This window comes from Balaenoptera musculus, chromosome 15 (genome assembly GCF_009873245.2).
Source record: "Balaenoptera musculus isolate JJ_BM4_2016_0621 chromosome 15, mBalMus1.pri.v3, whole genome shotgun sequence".
Taxonomy (NCBI): domain Eukaryota; kingdom Metazoa; phylum Chordata; class Mammalia; order Artiodactyla; family Balaenopteridae; genus Balaenoptera; species Balaenoptera musculus.
This window is the reverse complement of record NC_045799.1, coordinates 73,572,964-73,592,475: the sequence shown is the minus strand read 5'-3', so window position 1 is coordinate 73,592,475 and position 19,512 is coordinate 73,572,964. Positions and strand designations below refer to the sequence as shown.

Sequence of the window (19,512 nt, the reverse complement as noted above, 5' to 3'; positions counted from 1 at the left end):
AATTATTATACCTGCACCTAACTCTCAAATACTGTAGCCAGAGAGTGATTACATGCGCATGGTGGGGGGACGGGCATCAGGGGAGAAAGAGAAAGAGGAAAAGAGAGAGGGAGATGGGGAGAGAGGGAGGGAGGGAGGGAGAGAGAGAGGAGCGCGCACAAATGAGGCAAAATGTTAAGGACTGAATCAAGGAGAAGGGCACGTAGGTTGTTTATTATAGTATTCTTGCAATATTTCTGTAGATTTGACATTTTTCAAAATAAAAAATTTAGGAGGAAAAATAACAATTACTGTACTACATTAGGCCAGAGGTCAACAAACTTTTTAGCAAAAAATATTTTAGGCTTTACGGGCCATGGGGTCTCTCTTGTAACTGTTCATCTCTGCCATGCAGCATGAAAGCAACAGAATGAATGGGAGCAGCTGTGTTCTAATAAAACTTTATTTACAAAAGCAGGTGGTGGGCCAGATTTGGCTGCCGGCCATATTTTCTGACCCCTGCTTTAGGCTGTGAGAAACTCAAGGCTGCATCCCATGGTCGACTGGAAATTCATGGCTGAAAGTGACAAATTCTCTTAAAACATGAATCAAATATTACAGCTTGAAATGCTGTAATCCTAATTGCCTAATAACTAAGAACCTCTCAGCCATGTCTCACTTAAAAAATTCTCTCCTCTTGTTCAACTTTTCTCTAACAAAAACTCTTCAAATCTCATTATCTTCCTGAAGTCCAAGGTCTAAAGCACCAATGCCTACCATCCTCTCCCTTCTCAGTTCTCTGGGGAGAGTTGGTATAAAACGGTGCTTTGAAGTGGGAACTCTGTGCGGGTGTAAAACGGGGTGGCTGCTATGAAAAACAGTACGGTGGTTGCAAAGAATTAAAAAGAGACCCACCATATGATCCAGCACTTCTGGGTATACATATTAAAAAAATAGAATCAGGATATTGAAGAGATATCTGCACTGCCGTGTTCACTGCAGCACTATTCACAATCGCTGAGACGTGGAAACAACCTAAATGTCCACCGACGAATGAATAAAGAAAATGTGTATACAAATGATGGAATGCTACTCAGCCTTAAAAAAATAAGGAAATTCTGTGCAAGCTATTATATATAAAACAGATAAACTGCAAGGTCCTACTATATAGCCCGGGCAACTATATTCAATATCCTGTGATAAACCATAATGGAAAAGAATATGAAAAAGAATGTATATATATGTATAACTGAATCGCTTTGCTGTATAGTAGAAATTAACACAACATTGTAAATCAACTATACTTCAATTAAATGAATTAAAAATAAAAAAGATTTTTTAAAAAAAAGGGAAGTTCTGCAATATGGGACATGGATGGACCTTAAGGACATTATGCTAAATGAAATAAGCCAGACACAGAAAGACATGTACTGCCTGATTCTACCTCCATGTGGTACCTAAAAGAGCCAAATTCATAAAATCAAAGATGGGAAGCAGAGGTTACCAGGGGCTGGGGAAATGGGAGATAGGGAGTTATTCATCAATAGGCGTAAAGTTTCAGTTAAGCAAGATGAAGAATAAGCTCCAGAGATCTGCTGTGCAACACTACCTAGAGTCAACAATCACGTACAAAATTTAACAAAAAATTGTTCGGAGGATAAATCTCACGTTAAAAGGATAGATCTCACGTTAAGTGTTGTTACCACAATAAAAAGTAAAAAAAAAACACCTAAGAAGAGTGGGGCTGGAGCTAGAGGCCTGGATTTGAATCCTGGCTTCCCACTTCAGCTCTGTGACCTTGGGCAAGACACTCACATCTCTGTGCGTCAGCTTCCTTTACGTGCCTCAGGGTAATAGTAATACTTCCCCGCAGGGTACCTGAGATTAAATGTATTGCTCTAGGTGAAGCACTTAGCACAGTGCCTAGCACGTATTAAGCACTAATTAAGGCTACCTATTATTATTCCCGCTAGACTAGGTTTATTAGACACATTCAAGAAGTAATACATTTTACAGGCTTGCTTAAGGGTACCTTGTACATAACAGCTGAATACATGGGAGATGCTATAATTACTCCACTGGGCAGTTAAATCCACATTTGGTGCTTTTGTCACTTTCGTTGTATCTTACACTCATTTAAGTCTTGAGCTATTTGACTTTTCATATTTTTACAGCTTCCTATTTCTACTGGATTGTAAATAGGCTGAAGGCACTGTCCAGGACATGTGCCTTTTTACAGTCCCACCAGCACTGCTCTATATATGTAGCCTGGACTCCGCCTATATTTAGGGCAGAGAATTCATATGGTTTAAAGGAAGACCCTTCCACAGACCACCTCGTCCAGCCCCCTGCTGACTGGTTCACTTAAACACACAGAAAGGGCTCATTTCAGAATGAGTCACTCTTATTTACAAAGTACTAAGAGAAAGTTTCCACTTGAAATGGTGACCGTGTGCATCACCCCCTCACTTTCCAAATCAGGAGAAAATGACCAGACTCCTCCCGCACCCCGCCTGTCCACCACCCAGAGCAGATGCCACCAGAATTTCAGGTTATTTCTGACGACAGACTCTTCTTAGTGCTTAGAGGAGATTCCTCTATATTTAAGAATGCTTACCAGTCTTCTGGCTGCCACTCCACATCCAAGAAACTAGGTTTCTTTCAGCTTCAGTGACTTTTTATTAAGGGAACAAGCAATTTTCTTCTGGCAGGGAAACCATGGAGCAGGTGTGTACTTCTGTAGAAGAAATTTAAACCAGATACCTATCCCTGCAGACAACTCATTATTCTTTTAAAGAGGGGCAGGCCTCAGAACCTTCCAAGAGGGTGATGCCATCCCTAGAGGTGGCATTCTGTATTGGCAACCACCGAGAGGTTGCCTGGGAAACCCTGTTCAGAGACAGTTGTGTCACTTTTAAAACAAACTTCTCCCTTTAAGAGCTAATGTGTATTATTACAGTTCTGTGTCATGCAGTGGTTTGGAGCTTTTGTTTTTATATTCTGAGAATAATTTTTTCCTGTTTTCTGATGACTAAACAACCATGGTATTGTATAAAGTTAGGAAAACTTAGAAAACATTAAAAAGGAAAATTAAAACCATCTGTAATCCCCTAACCCAATGGTAACTACTGATGAGATTTTGCTGTATTTCTTTTTTTTCCTCTAGCATTGCTTGGGATTTTAAAACAAATTTGGAACTATGCTTAATATTATGCAAGGATAGCTATCTTCATAATTACTCTTTAATTAAAACATTCCCCTCTACACACTTTAAACACTGAATTTTTTAACTTCTGTACTTAATATTTTTATATAAATTTTTGTTTTTTTATTATTTTCTTAGCATAGCTTTATAGAAATAGGATTATTGCACCAAAAGAGTAAAAAGATTTTTAAGGCTCTTGACATGCAGCCCTGATCTGCTCTCGGCAAATGTTATAATTTGTGCTTTCATCAATGAGGTACATTTCTCTGGACATTCATAGTCATAAAATGCTATATTTGCCATAAGATGTTCACCTTTGCCGATTTGACAAGAAAAACATTACTTTTGTTATTGAATTATTTTCTATTTCTTTGATTATTAATGAGGTTGAATATTTTTCATCTGTTGTCCGTTTTTAAGTCTAAATGGTGAATTTTTCATGTCCTTTGTTGTATTTTTAAATGTTTGAATTTTCTTACATTTTCTTATTTGAAAAAGTACTTAATTTTTTTTTCATATTGGTATTGGTAATTTGTCTTTCTTTTTCTCCCCCAGCTTCATGGTGATATAATTGACATATCACATTGTGTAAGTTTAAGGTGTACAACATGATGATTTGATACAATATGAATATTGTGAAATGATTACCACAATACAGTTAGTTAACACATCCATCACTTCACATAATGACCCTGTTTTTTTTGGTGAGAATATTTAAGATCTACTCTCTCGGCAACTTTCAAGTATACAATACAGCATTGTTAACTATAATCACTAAACTGTACGTTAGATCCTCAGAACTTATTCATCTTATAACTGGGAGTTTGTACCCTTTGACTGACATCTCCCCATTTCCCCCAGCTCTCAGCCTCTGGCAGCCACTGACTCTTTCTATGAATTCAGCTGTTTTAGATTCAAATATAAGTGAGATCATACAGTATCTGTCTTTCTGTCTGACTTATTTCACTTAGTATAATACTCTCAAGTTTCGTCCATGTTGTTGCAAATGACAGGATTTCCTTTTTTTAAAAAAAAAAATTTTATTTATGTGGCTGTGCCGGTCTTAGTTGCGGCCCGCAGGATCTAGTTCCCTGACCAGGGATCGAACCTGGGCCCCTTGCACTGGGAACGCGAGTCTAAACCACTGCACGGCCAGGGAAGTCCCAGGATTTCCTTTTTATGGCCAAATAACATTCCATTGTGTATATGTGCCACATTTTCTTTATCCATTGATCCTTTGTTGGCCACTTACCTTGTTTACATGTATTGGCTATTGTGAATAATGCTGCAATGAACACAGGAGTACAGGTATCTCTTCAAGATGCTAATTTCATTTCCTTCACATCTATACCCAGAAGTGGAATTGCTGGATCATAAAGTAGTTGTATTTTTAATTCTTTGAGGAACCCCATACTATTTTCCATGGTGACTGAACCAATTTACATTCCCTCCAGCAGTGCACAGGGTTCCCTTTTCTGCACATACTTGCCAACACTTATTTGTCTTTTTAATAACAGTCATTCTAACAGGTATAAGGTGAAAGCTCATTGTGGTTTTGACTTGCATTTCCCCAATGATTAATGATGTTGAGTACCTTTATGTATCTTTTGGCCATTTGTATGTCCGCTTTTGAAAAATGTCTATTCAGGTTCTCTGCCCATTTTTGTTGTTGTTGTTGAATTGTTTGGTTCTTCTTTTTTTTTTTTTTTGCAATTGAGCTGTATGAACTTTTTATGTATTTTGGATATTAACTCTTTATCAAATATATGATTTACAAATATTTTCTCCTATTCCATAGGTTGCTTTTAATTTTCTTGATGGTTTCCTTTGCTGTGTACACGCTTCTTCATTTGAGGTAGTCCCTCTTGTTCATTTTTGCTTTAGTTGCCTTTGCTTTTGGTGCCAAATTCAAAAAATCATCACCAAGACCAATGTCAAAAAGCTTACCCCTATGTTTTCTTCTGGGAGTTTTATGGTTTCAGCGCTATGTTCTTTCCCCATTGAATGGCCTTGTATATATCTTCTTTGGTTAAGTTTCTTTTCAAGACTTTTGCCCATTTTCTAACTGAATTCTTTTTAAAACTGTTGAGTTCAGAGTGTTCTTTATATATTTACCATGGATATTAGTTATTTGTTGAATATGTAATTTGCAAATATTTTTCTTTCAGTCTCTAGCTAGTCCTTTAATTCTATTAACAGGGTCTTTCATACAGCCAAAGTTTTAGATTTTGATTAAGTTTTATTGATTTTTTTCTTTTATGGATTATGATTCTCTTGGCCTCGCCCTAAGGTTCCAAAGATTTTCTTCTGTTTTCTTCTAAAAGTATTATAGAAATTATAACGTATATTTAGGTGGAAGTTCTTTTTTTTTTGCCGATGGATGTCCAATTGCTACAGCACCATTTGTTGAAAGCCTATCCTTCTTCCATTTAATTGCTCTTACACCTCTGTCAAATATCAGTTGGAAAAAATCAACTGGTCATACTTGTATGTGTCCATTTTGTGTTCTTTATTCTTTTCTATTGATCTATGTGTCTATCCACTAATATTGTACTGTCTAGATTACTATAAATATATAGCAAATCTTAAAATTGGATAGAGTGATTCCTCCCACTTTATTCTTCTTTTTCAAATTTCTTTTAGCTGTTCCAGTTCATTTGCCATTTCATTTGAATTTTAGAATAAGCTCATCTATATCTATAAAAAATTTTTGCTAGAATTTGATAGGAATTACATTAAACCTATAGAAGTTTGGGGAGAATTGCTATCTTTACTATGTTGAGTATTCCAATGTATGAACACAGTATGTCTCTCCATTTATTTAGCTCTTTTTTGATTTCTTCATCAGCATTTTGCAGTTTTCAGCATTGATGTCCAGAACATGTATTATTATATTTATACCTTAATAAATTGTTTTTTGAACATTTATAAATAGTAGTGTATTTTATACTTGATTCTACCTGTTCACTGCTGGCATATATACATATATTTTTTGTATCTGCATAACTTAATTTTTATTTAAGCAAAAGAAATCAACTTTTAGCATCCACTTTCACTGCAAAGCGCCTATTTACCTTCTATTTATGTTTGTATTCTTTGCTAACATATTTCTTTTTTCAGCAAATATTTATTCCTATAAATATCTTAGCAAAATCACCAGGGGAACTTTAAGAAAACAAAAGGAAAGCTGCTAAAATTATGCTCAGTGTATTTTCCTTAAAGCACATCAACTTTTAGTATCCCGAAGTCAAGACAGAAATCTTAAAGTAAACGCCACAATTCAGCCTGGAGGATTTGTCAGAAAAAAATTTTAGATGCTAACAATGAGGTCCACAGCTGCCATTCTGATATTTTAAAGCTTTGAGAAAACACAACTCACCATAAAATTCATCCTTTTAAAGTGTACAATTCAATATTTTGAGTATATTCACAAAGTTGTGGGAAACCCTTATCACTATCTAATTCCAGATCATTTTCATCACCCCCAAAAGAAACCTTGTACCTCTTAGCAGTCACTCCCATTCTCCCCTCCACCCAGCCCCCGACAACCTAATCTCTTTTCTGTCTCTATGAATTTGCCTATTCTGGACATTTCATATAAATGGAATCATACAATATGTGGTATTTTATGTCTGGCTTCTTTCCCTCACCATAATGTTTTCAAAGTTTATCAATGCTGTAGAATGTATCAGTATTTCATTCTTTTTTTATGGCCGAATAGTATTCCATTGAATGGATATACCATTTTTGTTTGTCCATGCATCACCTGATGGGCATTTAGCTTTTTTCTACGTGATTTTAGATTTTAAAAATTAAACTTTTTATTTTGAGATCATCATTGATTCACATGTAGGAGTAAGAAATAATAGATCCCTCCAATGGTAACGTCTTGCATAACTATGGTACAATACCGCAACCAGGAAATTTACACTGCAACAATACACTGGTTTTTTACAGATTTCACCAGTTTTGCCTAACATTGTGGTTTAGCTCTAGGCAATTTTATCCCATGTGTACATTTGTGTAATCACCCCCGCAGACACGGCACAGATCGATTCCACACCAAAGAATCCATTGTGCTGCTCTCTTATGACATTCAGCTCCCTTCTCACCCTATTCTGAATCCCTGTAAACCACTAATCTGTTCTCCATCTCTATAACTGTCATTTTAAGTTATATATTTTAAAAATTATGTGTATAAATGGACTCATACAATATGTAACCCTCTGAGATTGTTTTTTTTCCACTCAGTATATATCCTTTGAGATCCATCCAAGCAGTTTTATCGGTAGTTCATTCTTTTTATTACTGAATAGTGTTCCATTGTATGAATGTACCACACTTTGTTTAATCATTCATCTGTTGAAGGATATTTGGATTGTTTCCAGTTTGGAGTTAACATGAATAAAGGCACGATGAGCATTTGTGTATATGCCTTTGTGTAAATGTAAGTTTTCACTTCTCTGGGATAAAAGTCCAACAATGCAGTTGGTGGGTTGTATGATAATTACATGTTTGGTTTACAAGAAGTTAACTATTTTCCAGAGTGGTTTTACCATATTAAATTTCCATCACGATTGTATGAGCGATTCACTTTCTCCACATCGTTGTCAGCATTTCCTTCTAGGCACCATGGTTTCTGATGAGAAATCCAATGTCATGCAAGTCATTGCTCCATTACAGGTAATGTGTCCTTACTACCTACTTTTAAGTTTTGCCTTTAATTTGGAGAAGTTTGTGATGTGTCTTTGCATGGATTTCTTTGGGTTATCTTGTTTGTGGTTCACTCAGCTTCTTGAATCTATAGGTTTATGCCTTTGGCCAAATTTGGTGAACTTTCAGACACTATTTATTTTAATATTTTTTTAGCCATAGACTTTTTCTTCTCTCCTTCTGGGACTCCGATGACAAGAATGCTAGATTTCTCATTATTGTCCCAGAGGCCCCCAAGGCTATCACTTTTTAATTTCAGTCTATTTTGTGTTTAGCAGATTGCGTAACTTCTATTGATCTATCTTCAGTTCGCAAATTCATTTCACTGTCATCTCCTCTCTGATATGTAGCCCATCAGTGAGGTTTTATTTTTTAAATTTCAGTTGTTGTAGTTTTCAGTTCTAACATTTCCATTTGTTCTTTTTTTTTTTTTAAGATTTTATTTATTTATTTATTTATTTATTTGCTCTGGGTCTTAGTTGAGGCAGGCAGGCTCCTTAGTTGCGGCTTGCCAGCTCTTTAGTTGCGGCAGGCGGGCTCCTTAGTTGTGGCATGCAAACTCTTAGTTGCGGCATGCATGTGGGATCTAGCTCCCTGACCAGGGATCGAACCCGGGCCCCCTGTATTGGGAGTGCGGAGTCTTATCCACTGCACCACCAGGGAAGTCCCCTTGTTTCTTCCTCGTATCTTTGTTTTGCTGGGACTTGCTCATTTGTTTCTTTCCTTCCCCAGTCCTGGATTCAGGCTTTTCTCCAAGGAGCATGCTGAATTGGGGTGGCCGAGAGGTTTGTCCTCACCACCAACCCCCTCCCAAATGGCCAGCTAGCTAACAGCCAGATGCACCTTCATGCCCTGGCCCAAGACACCACAGGCATGCACACCCAGCCCCAACCTTTCCTGAGTGCCCAGGCCTTGGCTAGAGTGTCCTCAGGGTGGGAGCAGGGAGATCAAGAACCTAGCCTGGGGTTTGAGGAGGGGGAGACAGGACTGTGCATGAGTTGGACTCCAAGCCCCCGTCAGGCTCCACTGTCCCATCAGGCTCCACTGTCCCATCAGGCTTCACTTGAAAACACAAATCCAAAGATAAAATCAAGAATTCCAAAACGGCAAAGATAGAGCATTAAAGTCCAAGTGCAGGGAACTTCTGGGCACAAGCCCTGTGTATGTTTATTCTTTTGTTTCTCACTCAGTTTTGTAATTTTGTTTCATATAAATGCTAAAAGCTCTTGTTACTTACAGGTGATTTACATTTGTTTCTATTGTGAATAAAATTCCCATTATAATTTGCTAACTGGCTAGTAATGAGAATATAGAAAAGTCATTTTTTAGTTACTTTTGATGGCTATTTTAGTATTTCTTATCTCACCATTTTAGTAAAATTTAATAAAAGTTTTAGTATCAGTTCTTAGGTCTTCTACATATAAAAGTCATGTACAGGGGCTTCCCTGGTGGCGCAGTGGTTGAGAATCTGCCTGCCAATGCAGGGGACACGGGTTCGAGCCCTGGTCTGGGAAGATCCCACATGCCGCGGAGCAACTAGCCCCGTGAGCCACAATTACTGAGCCTGCGCGTCTGGAGCCTGTGCTCCGCAACAAGAGAGGCCGCGATAGTGAGAGGCCCGCGCACCGCGATGAAGAGTGGCCCCCGCTCTCCGCAGCTAGAGAAAGCCCTCGCACAGAAATGAAGACCCAGCACAGCCAAAAATAAATAAATAAATAAATAAATAAAAAAAAAAAAAAAAAAAAAAAGTCATGTACAAGTAACAGCTATCACTTGAGCACTTAGCATTGCTAGGTACTGTTCTAAGTCATTTAATCCTCACAACCCTTTGAAGCAGGTACCATTATTACCCCCATTTCACAGATGAGGAATGCGAAACATCAGAGGCTTGCCCACGGCCAAAGAGCTAATAAGTAAGTGGCAGAGTCTAAATTCAAAACCAAATCCAAGCTTTTTAGCTGGAGTCCATGTCCTCAAACACCATGCTACAATAACTGTATATTGATTAGATTAACCCCCTTTACTTCTGTCTGAAGACTGAGTGCCTTGGGTAAAACTGTCAGAAAAAGGCTAATTGTAGTGACAGCAAACATCCTTCTCTTGTTCTTAATTTTAATTAATTTAATGTCTGTTTCATTTTTAAGTATGATAATGATGGCTGTGGCTTAAAAGGGAAACCTTTATAACATGAGAATATTAATAATGTATATTTTCCTAAGATGAAGAACCAAGAATTAACCTATTTGGAAGAGGAATGGATCAGGAAACTTTATTGATAAGGACTTCTGTTCCAAAAGTTTATTCTAATCACATTTATAGTACATAAAATATCAATACTTTCTTGTTGAGAAAACAGAAACTCTGGCCATAGTACTGATGCTAACTTAAGAGAAATATAAGAGTCCAAATATGAAGAACTCAACCAATATGAGATATATACAAAAAAACCAATTCAACAATTTACTTTAAACATAGGCAAGAAGTCAAAAGAAGACAGCTTTTTGGGGAGGCTGATATGCATTTTATTTAACAAACATAATGTACAACGACTAAAAGAACGGTATATTCCCAGGAGAATTAAGAGTGTGTATACCTGGATTAGCACCTAGAAAGTACATAGAAAAGAAAAAAGAGGAAAGCTTTCTACGAAGACCATCTGGGCCCAGGTTTCTGTGAGCAGATTCTCCCCTTATTTGATGGTAACTCATTACATTCCAAGTCAGCTTGGCAATCAGCTGACTCAGTTAACTGCTTCATGTCTTCAGTGCTTTAGGACAATAGATGTGTCAACGTGATGGATTTTATACGTTAATTTAAGTAAAGGGTAAAAAGTTTTATACCCACCCCCAGTTTTATTCCAAAACTACTGCACTACAGATTTGTGGTACACCATTAGAAAGATATTGGAAAAGCAAAGGAAGCTTTCTTAACTGCTTGTGTGATGTGATCTTGTTCAAAAATGGTGCCCTGGGAATTACAATTTCACAGGTACACTGACAATTTGTAGAAATCACTGAATGCAAGGAGGATCATAATGGTGTATTTAGGTTATGAAAGGTTCCATTAGGATTAGAAAAGGTTCCACGCTGCCAGGGGCTGTAGAGCCTCACTGAATGAGCTATCAGTTCACGTTATACTGTGCATTTGGTGCAATATTCTTTGGTTACATCATATTACCCACCAGGAGGAAAACTCCTTTGCTTACAAAGTAGATCAGTAGTTCCTAACTGGGGGCAATTCTGTCCCCCAGGAGACATTTGGCAATGTCTGGAGACGATTTTTCACAACTGGGGGGGTTGCTACTAGCGTCTAGTGGGTGTAGAGGCCAGGGACACCGCTAAACACAACGCATGGGGCGGCACTCAAACAAAAAAGTCCTCAGGCTCCAAGTAGTACTGAGGTTGAGAAATCCTGAAAGAGGCTTATATGATGTGTGTCTGGGTTGTCCATAAAATCAAAATTACACCATGGAGGCAGAAAGGCCCCCCTGCACTGTAAAGCTCAGAGGGATTCCCCATCAGCTCTCATCTGCAGAGACCTATTCAGTCCTGTCTTCTGACCCAGACCCAGGGCCACCTCCCTTACCAAGAGCTCAGTAAATATTTGCTGAATGAAAGGAGCAAAGAGGTGCCGAAAGCACGGTTCAACCTTCAATTGACAAGTTACTTCAGTAACTTTATATGACCTAAAAAGTGTCCTCAACCTCAACAGTGTCACATTCTCTGTACAGGACCTCAAAGTTAGGGCTAACGCATTGTAACGATGGAGTTAACATTTTAGGGGAGTATGTCTAAATATTTCTAGATTCATTTTAGTGGGGCAAACCAAATAAAATGGTGTTAAAGGCAAACATTCAAAATACTTCATTTTAAACTAAAAAAAAAAAAATTAACACATGACATGCCATGCACAGCAGACACCATTCCTTTTTTTTTTTTACATATTTACAATTTTACATATTTACTTAGCAATATATCTTCTATCTTTACAATTATAAAATTATTTCAAACTGTAGAACAGTGGTACCGTTGTATTTTCTTAAACATACATTTTTGTAGCATTCATTTGTTTTATCCTTTAAAAGGCAATTATTTAACCAAATCCAAAACACACTGAATGCCACAGAGAAAGCACGTAGGAAAATCATGGAGAAAAAACAGATTTACAGACAAAACTTTCAAACAAGTCTTAAATGAATCTATTCAGTGACTCAAATAAATAGTACTTTTTTACTAAGTCTCCCCAGACAGGAAAAACAAAACAAAATGAACAAAACAATCCCCACAAACTGTACCTTTAAAAATGCTCCGATATTTATAAGCAATTAAGTTATACTCTAGACCCCAATCAGTGGACTGTAGTAAGGGCTGGCTATAATTTAGGCTCAAATAAATACTATCCATGTAAATTTTCATCATCCTGCATAAACCTGAGGTTGCAACGGTGGAGGAAGTTTATCATTTTCAACATTTTCAGAGTCAATAGATGCTAAAGACTGATTTGGGGGCCTAATTTCAAGCGGGTATTTCTCAACAATGTCTTGAACCTCTTTTGCGATTCCATCCGTCCAATCTATTAGGTCTTTCTCAAGCTTCTTGGCTTCATTCATAATCCTTTCCTGCCGTTCATTCAATTGAGACAGGAGATCCAAATTCTTATACATCTGCTTAACACCTAAACAAGCATCAGGAGACCAATTCTCAGATTCCTGCTTCCTGGGAGAAGTCTGGCCAGACATGTATCGATCAAAATCTTCCTGACTTAAATTCAAAGATTGAGCATCTAATTTCTCAATGAAAGCCACGGCACAACACTATAAATATAAAGAAGAGAATGTTATTTATTATAGTTGTATGAGGAAAGCTACAAATATTCAAATAGAATGTTAAAAATCCTTTTATTATGGAGAATTTAAAACAGAATCAAAAGTTGACAAAATAATCTCATGAGCCTCCATGGACTTGAGCTTCAAAAATTACCAACTCATAGCCACTCATGTTGTTTCCTTTATACTCCCATCTGCAATAATACATTTCTTCCTTAAAAAAAAAAAAATTAAATCTAATTGTCATCTTCATCGAGTCTGTCAGAAACTCCATCCTCTCCTTGGGTTGTTTGCAGGTCCTAGGGTCTTGTACAGAGTGAAATATTTGAAGAGGCACCTTCAGTATTTGTTCTGCAATGGTTATCACAGGGTTTCCTGTGTGGTTCCTTGAGGTCAGAGGCTCTCTGCTTCCCTGCCGTGCTGCAGGGCAGAGGAATCCCTGTTGTGGCCAGGAGCTCCAGGGCCAAGGATCTGGGGGCCATGCCCCGTAAGGCCCTTCGCTGGCCGTGCCAGCTCCACAAGGCCCACCCAGTGCACGGCCAGCCACTGAGCATGCCCTCAGGTACTGGTGTGGCACACAGATCTCTGGTCCTCAGAGATATTTTAACAACAAACGGTTAAAAGAATAAGCTTAGAAATCAGACAGCCTGAGTGAATTGCCACCTCTGTCACTTTGACAGCCCAGAGTTGTGTGACCCTAGAAAAGTTACCTTAGCCCTCTGTGGTTTCTGCATCTGTAAAATGGGGGAAATACCACCCAGATTTATTGTGAGAATTAAACAACATAACACATGTAACATGCTTAGCTCATAGGTCTGTAGTAAGCAATGAATAAATGGTAGCAATTATTAGTACAACAAATACAAATGTTGAGTGACACAGACATGGTAGTTATACTTTCTTATACTAATTAAATTTTTCTACAAGGAGCACATACCATTTACACACTTTTTTTCAAAAAGCTATTTTCATAAGAAAAACATGCACTATAAACAGGAGAAAATAGGCAGCTCTCAGAACTTCTTCTGAGAAACTCATTCATGGGATCTTACCTTATTATTCATAAAAAAGCAAATCACCTCCTTAAAGAATATTTAGCAAATCTATTTCAACAGACTCATCTGATGAGAATGTGCCCGTGTGACCCTGCCCCATGGGCTCACACTATGTGTGTGGAATCGCTGCAGCCTGTTATCTGGAAAGAGGAGGCATCGAAGACGATTCTAACATTCCTGGCTTAGGGGAGCAGATGTGCGGTACTGCCACTAATGGAGATAGTGTATATTGGAAAAGAAAGAAACATTTGATGGGAAAGCAGTTTCAGTTTTGAACAAATTAAATCTGAGGCACGATAAACAGCTGGGAGTGGAGCTCAGTGTGAGGTCAAAACAGGTGACCTGCGGGTCCTCACTGTACAGGTGACCGGCAGAATTACGACCAGAGGAGACAGTCTAGGGAGAGAGATGCACAGAGGACAGAACCCCAGGGAATAACACATTCGAGGGGAAGTGGAGGACACGAGGCCTAAGAAGAGCCCAGGAAAATGGAGTGGAATTGTGGAAGCCAAGGCACATGAGAAGTTCCAGAAGGAAGGAGTCATAAGGAGTGTTAAAGAAGTGAAGTGAAACTGAGAGTTCCCATGGGATTTGGCAACTGGCAGATTTTTTTACTTTTGCCACAGCAGTTTCATTGGGGCAGTGGGAGCAGAAGCCAGACTCTGAGTCAGGCAAGAAAAGGATGAAGAAAGAAGATGCAAACACAGTTAAGGCTGTAGGTCAGGGGGCTGGGAAGCTGCAGAGTGTAGGTGATTCAAGTACCCATCTTTTTTAGACAATTCACCAGAAATGCTTCCTTATGTAACCTGGCCTCCCCTGCCTACCTATCAGCCTGTACAACTTCCAGCACAGGAAACAGAGAACACAGGGTGTCTCGAGGCTCAAATTCACTGGCTGGACAATAAATCTAGTCTAAAGCAAACAGGCAGGAATCCAGCGGTCAGTAAAAGGAAGTATTCTGCCTTATGACTTAGCTGTGCATACTTTACTACTGTTCTGCCTAGAGTTAATTAGCACTGTAAAAAAACAATAGCTGAAAATCATTTCACATCCTCTAACCTGATGCTTTCTTAAAATATCTCAGTATTCAGTTTTAAGATGTAACTTGTAAAAATAAAACAAAAAATAAATATTAAGTCTTTTAATAAAGGAATCAGTCCAAGATCTGACTTATTCATGGCTGAAACAACCAACTAAGTGAATGGCTCTGACACCCAGGAGCCCAGAGAGCAAATGCCCAGCAGCAGCAGAGACTCCTCAGTGTGGCCGTCATGTGTCCTGTAGGGGAACCACAATGGCCAAGTCCCAGGAGGTGGCATGTGTGCATGGCCTGGTCACATGTGCTCTGTGACACCAAGCAAGCATCCTCAGCTATGCTGACCCCTCAACTCAGGAGCACTAATGTGTCACAGGCCTGTGAGTGACCTGTCACATCCTTAAAATAAATACCTTCTTGGTTCTTCTCTGCAACACCAAGAAACCAAATACTCACCAGGTTGGTGAAATAGTAGCCATCCTCTCCGGTCATCAATCGGCTTGGGTTGCAGAAGCGGGTGATATACTGGATATTGGACTGAAGGCGTGGGGGGTTGCCCTTCAAAACAATGTAGATGAGAGTGGGTAAGAAGTCATCAGCTGAAGCTGGCTCGTTCTTGGTGATCTTGATGGCATTGAAGATGTGCTTGCTGCACTTGGTGATGCAGGCCAACTTATCCCGGGGCACACGCTTCGAATCCATTTCAATGATATCTGTAGAGGAGAAAAGATGCTGCTTCCAGTGAGAAAGTCCTTACATCAAAGAGGCATCAGAATAATCATATCTTATCTATTAAGTTACAGAGGTACCCTCGCTAACCCCTTCTCCACCAGTTAACTTAGTGTATGAAACACTTAGACTGTAACAACAGTAGACACTAGCTCACACTTAGGGAATACATGACGATGAGCCAGGCCCTACTCACTGTGCTCTACAAGCGTATTTCTCTCCATCCCCAGATTATGCATGTGCACTATTATTATTAAGGGAACTGAGGTTCAGAAAGGTTCAGTGATTTGCCCAAGATCATACAATGAAAAGGGACATAGGGGGGATTTGAAGCCAAGTCTATCTGACTCTAAAGCCCATTCTTTTAATCATGATGGTAAAGTGTTTATGAGCTCCACAGAGAAATAAGCAGAGTCTCTTTACTGTTTTTTTTCCTCTTAATACATTGTAAAACGCAGTTTAGAAGGCCTCATTTACATAATGCTTTTTAGAAATGTGGCTATTATATTGATACAAGGCATCTCTGTACTGGATATCAAAGTGCAAGCAGCTGAAATCCATCACATGGAGGTCCATGGAGGCCAGTCCTCGCGGCATGTAAATCTCCACTAGCAACGAATATCTACAACACCTTTATGACACTTATAACCTGCTGGTTAGCAGAGAGGATGAGCATGGGTATACACTTAACCTCATAAACAATATTTTATTTCTCTCAGAAAAAAATTATTTCAGTGCCCTTAACTACCATTAAGTCCAAATGGTGGGCTCTTATAAGTTCATTCTTTGTCACAAAGTCTAGGAGGCCATGAGGAATGATCAAGTACAAACTCAGCACCGTCAGCACAACACAAGAGGAGGGCAGGTGCGTGCCTCTGAGACGGACACGTCTGTCGCAGTCCAGAACATCACGAAAGAAAAGAGCTGAGGCAGCTTAATTTGACACCAATTGCTTGCCATTAGCAGGAATGTAAGTCGCAGATTTACGTGGGATGGTGGTGCACGCCAGAGTTCTTTCTGCTCTTAGCTCTCATCCCCGAGGTCAGCTACCTGGGGAAACCCTCACAGGACCACCAGCCATGGAAGACTAATGTGTGTGGGACAGGAACACGGGACAGTGCAGAGGCCTTATTGTAACTTATTAATATCTCTATTCCCCCACTTACCTGTCTACTGTATGAATGATACAATTTTTGTTTGTTTTATTGTTTAGTTCCTTTAATCTTTTAATTCTGGGCTGTAATTATTGTTACTATGTCTCAGTCTATTTCTTTTTCTTTTTCTATTTAAATAGAACTTATTACCAAAAAGATCTGGGGAAATGCATATTTTTTATACCATTTTCACCCTATTTAGCCTTCTGCCTTTTACTGTTGGTTTTCATTCTCTATTTCAAACATTTCACCATTTTCTCATTAATCTTTATTCTTTAAGTTTTAAAATGAATGAAATGTGAATTACAGGCATACGTCATGTTATTGCGCTTCACAGATATTGTGTTTTTTTACAGATTGAAGGTTTGTGGCAACCTGCGTCAAGCACGCCTCTCAGCACCATTTTTCCAACAGCATTTGCTCACTTCATGTCTCTGTGTCACATTTTGGTAATTCTTGCATATTTCGAACCTTTTCATTACTATTATATTTGCTATCATGATCTATGATCTTTGATGTTATCATAGTAACTGCTTTGGCATTTTTAGCAATAAAGTATTTTTTAATTAAGGTATGTATATTGTTTTTTAAGACATAATGCTATTGCACACTGAACAGACTACAGTATAGTGTAAACCTAACTTTTATTTTATGCACTGGGAAACCAAAAAATTCGTGTGACTCACTTTATTGCGATATTTGCTTTATTGCAGTGGTCGGGAACCGAACCCGCAGTATCTCCGAGGCCTATCTGTACTTTTTATCTGGATGCATGTGTAGCTGCCACTGCCAAGGAGCAGGGCCAGTAGTGTAAAAAGGAAGAGAAAAGAAGGAAAAGGAAGGAGAATAAAGGGGAAAACCCAAGGGATTTCTCCCACACTCTTCATCTTGTAGTGAACACCACCCTTCCTAAGTATCCTTTAGTCTGAGAGAAGTTTCTTTTTGTTTTTGGATCGCCCACCCCAATGAGCAGTTCCATGATTTGCACTGCGCTGAAGTCTAAACTAGGAGACATGGAAAGAAAAGTAAACATAACAGGAAACTCACCACTGTATTAGTTGTTCCTCTAGTAATGACCTTCCCTTCCCAATCTACCTGCTATTATTTACTTTTCAGAGTCCTCAGATACTGCTTTGCACCTTCTGTTCAGGGCTTTTAATTAGTAGGAAAGACAGGGTTGAGTGTGGGTACTCTATCTTAGCAGATGTCCAGGCTTATCTTTAATGGGGCTTTGAAAACGAAGTAGGCTGTACTTCTAGGTCAGTCAACCTGGGCACTACTGACATCTGGGCTGGATAATTCTGTTGTAGTGGACTGTCCTGTGCACTGCAGGATATTTAGTAGCATCCGGGGGTTCTACCCACTAGAAGACAGAGGTCAACAGAAATGGCAAAGGCCTCAGCTCAGTGTATTTATAAACAAAACTGACAGTCCTGATTAGTAGCACACAGGACAATTTGGAGAAATTTCACTGATTATCTCCATATTTAAGACCGTTGTTACAGACTGTCCTTTCTAAGGCTGACAAGTTTAGAGTAGGAGGAAAGTGATCATATAAACTTTGGTCCTCAGAGACAGAATGTGTCTGCACTTGGACTGGCAAGAAGAGGGGGCTAAGATGAGAGAGTAAGAAGGCTTTTAAAATTTTGTGGCTGTATTTTTACTATCAAAAGATCTCTTGAAACACCATCTTAGATGCCTCAAGAGAAAAGTTCCACCTCTCAAATTCTTTTTTTTAACATCCTTATTGGAGTATAGTTGCTTTACAATGGTGTGTTAGTTTCTGCTGTACAACAAAGTGAATCAGCTATATGTGTACATATATCCCCATATCTCCTTCCTCTTGCGTCTCCCACCCCCCCTCCCTATCTCCCTCCCACCCTCCATGCTTTGTGACCACCTAGAGGGGTCACAAAGCACGGAGCTGATCTCCCTGTGCTATGCAGCTGCTTCCCACTAACTATCTATTTTACATTTGGTAGTGTATACATGTCAGTGCTACTCTCTCACTTCATCCCAGCTTACCCTTCCCCCTCCCCGTGTCCTCAAGTCCATTCTTTACGTCTGTGTCTTTATTCCTGTCCTGCCCCTAGGTTCTTTAGAACCATTTTTTGGGGAAAACTTAAGTACAAGTTTCAGGCTTCATCTCTGATCTCTTATGGATGTTCCCTGAGCAAAAGGTGGGGTTGGAGGTGGGTCTTGACCCAAAGTAGTCATTCATGGGACCCATGAGTAGCCTAGAAGAAAAGCTCTGAACAACAAAGTGGACAGTATTTAGTGAGGCCAATTAAACCCTACACAGGGAAATACAGAAAATAATTCATTTCTTAATGAGAGCTGAAATGCAAAGACGTACAAAGAGAAGCAGAACCTGAGAAAGTGGAAGAATCATGTTAACCAGAGATAATTCAGTCCCTAAAGGGGCCTTGAAGCTAAGTTTCTGTGACAGCCTCACCTCCCTTCCAACCCTGAGAGTATGTTAAGCAAACCCCCATTTCTTCCCGTAACTTGAGTCTCTGGTTCTGAAAACCAGCGGAGCCTACTTAATGGCGCGCCTCCAGCACGGCTAACATCAGCTGGCCCGCTCTCCTTCCCAGCAGGATTTCATTAACAGTCTCTAAAGCAGCAAGTCTTTCCAACTCTTCTCCTTAATTAAGAAGTTGGGCAAGTTGGATGTCTTCTCCATTAGGAGGTTTTTTTTTTGTTTTTTTGTTTTCTTTTTTTTAAACTTTTGTATTGCACTTCTGCTGGATTATTCTTATGAATAAGAAACAGAAGCCTTATTAGATGCCTGGACCTGTCCAGAATGTCAGAGC

At 39.0% G+C, this 19,512-nt stretch overlaps 1 protein-coding gene across 7 annotated transcripts in view; it reads right to left on the bottom strand.

Annotated features, from left to right (window-relative positions):
• Positions 1-10,395: 10,395 nt before the first annotated feature.
• Positions 10,396-19,512, bottom strand: part of RABGEF1 (RAB guanine nucleotide exchange factor 1) — a 90,026-nt gene continuing 80,909 nt past the window's right edge. For 4 of the 7 annotated variants that reach the window (XM_036824194.1, XM_036824199.1, XM_036824198.1 and 1 more), the window contains 2 exons: positions 15,270-15,526; positions 11,824-12,710 (listed from right to left, as the gene is read on the bottom strand). In XM_036824194.1, coding sequence (XP_036680089.1) covers positions 12,312-12,710; positions 15,270-15,526 — 656 coding nt within the window. In that variant the 3' untranslated portion in view covers positions 11,824-12,311. The other 3 variants (XM_036824195.1, XM_036824200.1, XM_036824196.1) reach the window with 2 other exon arrangements.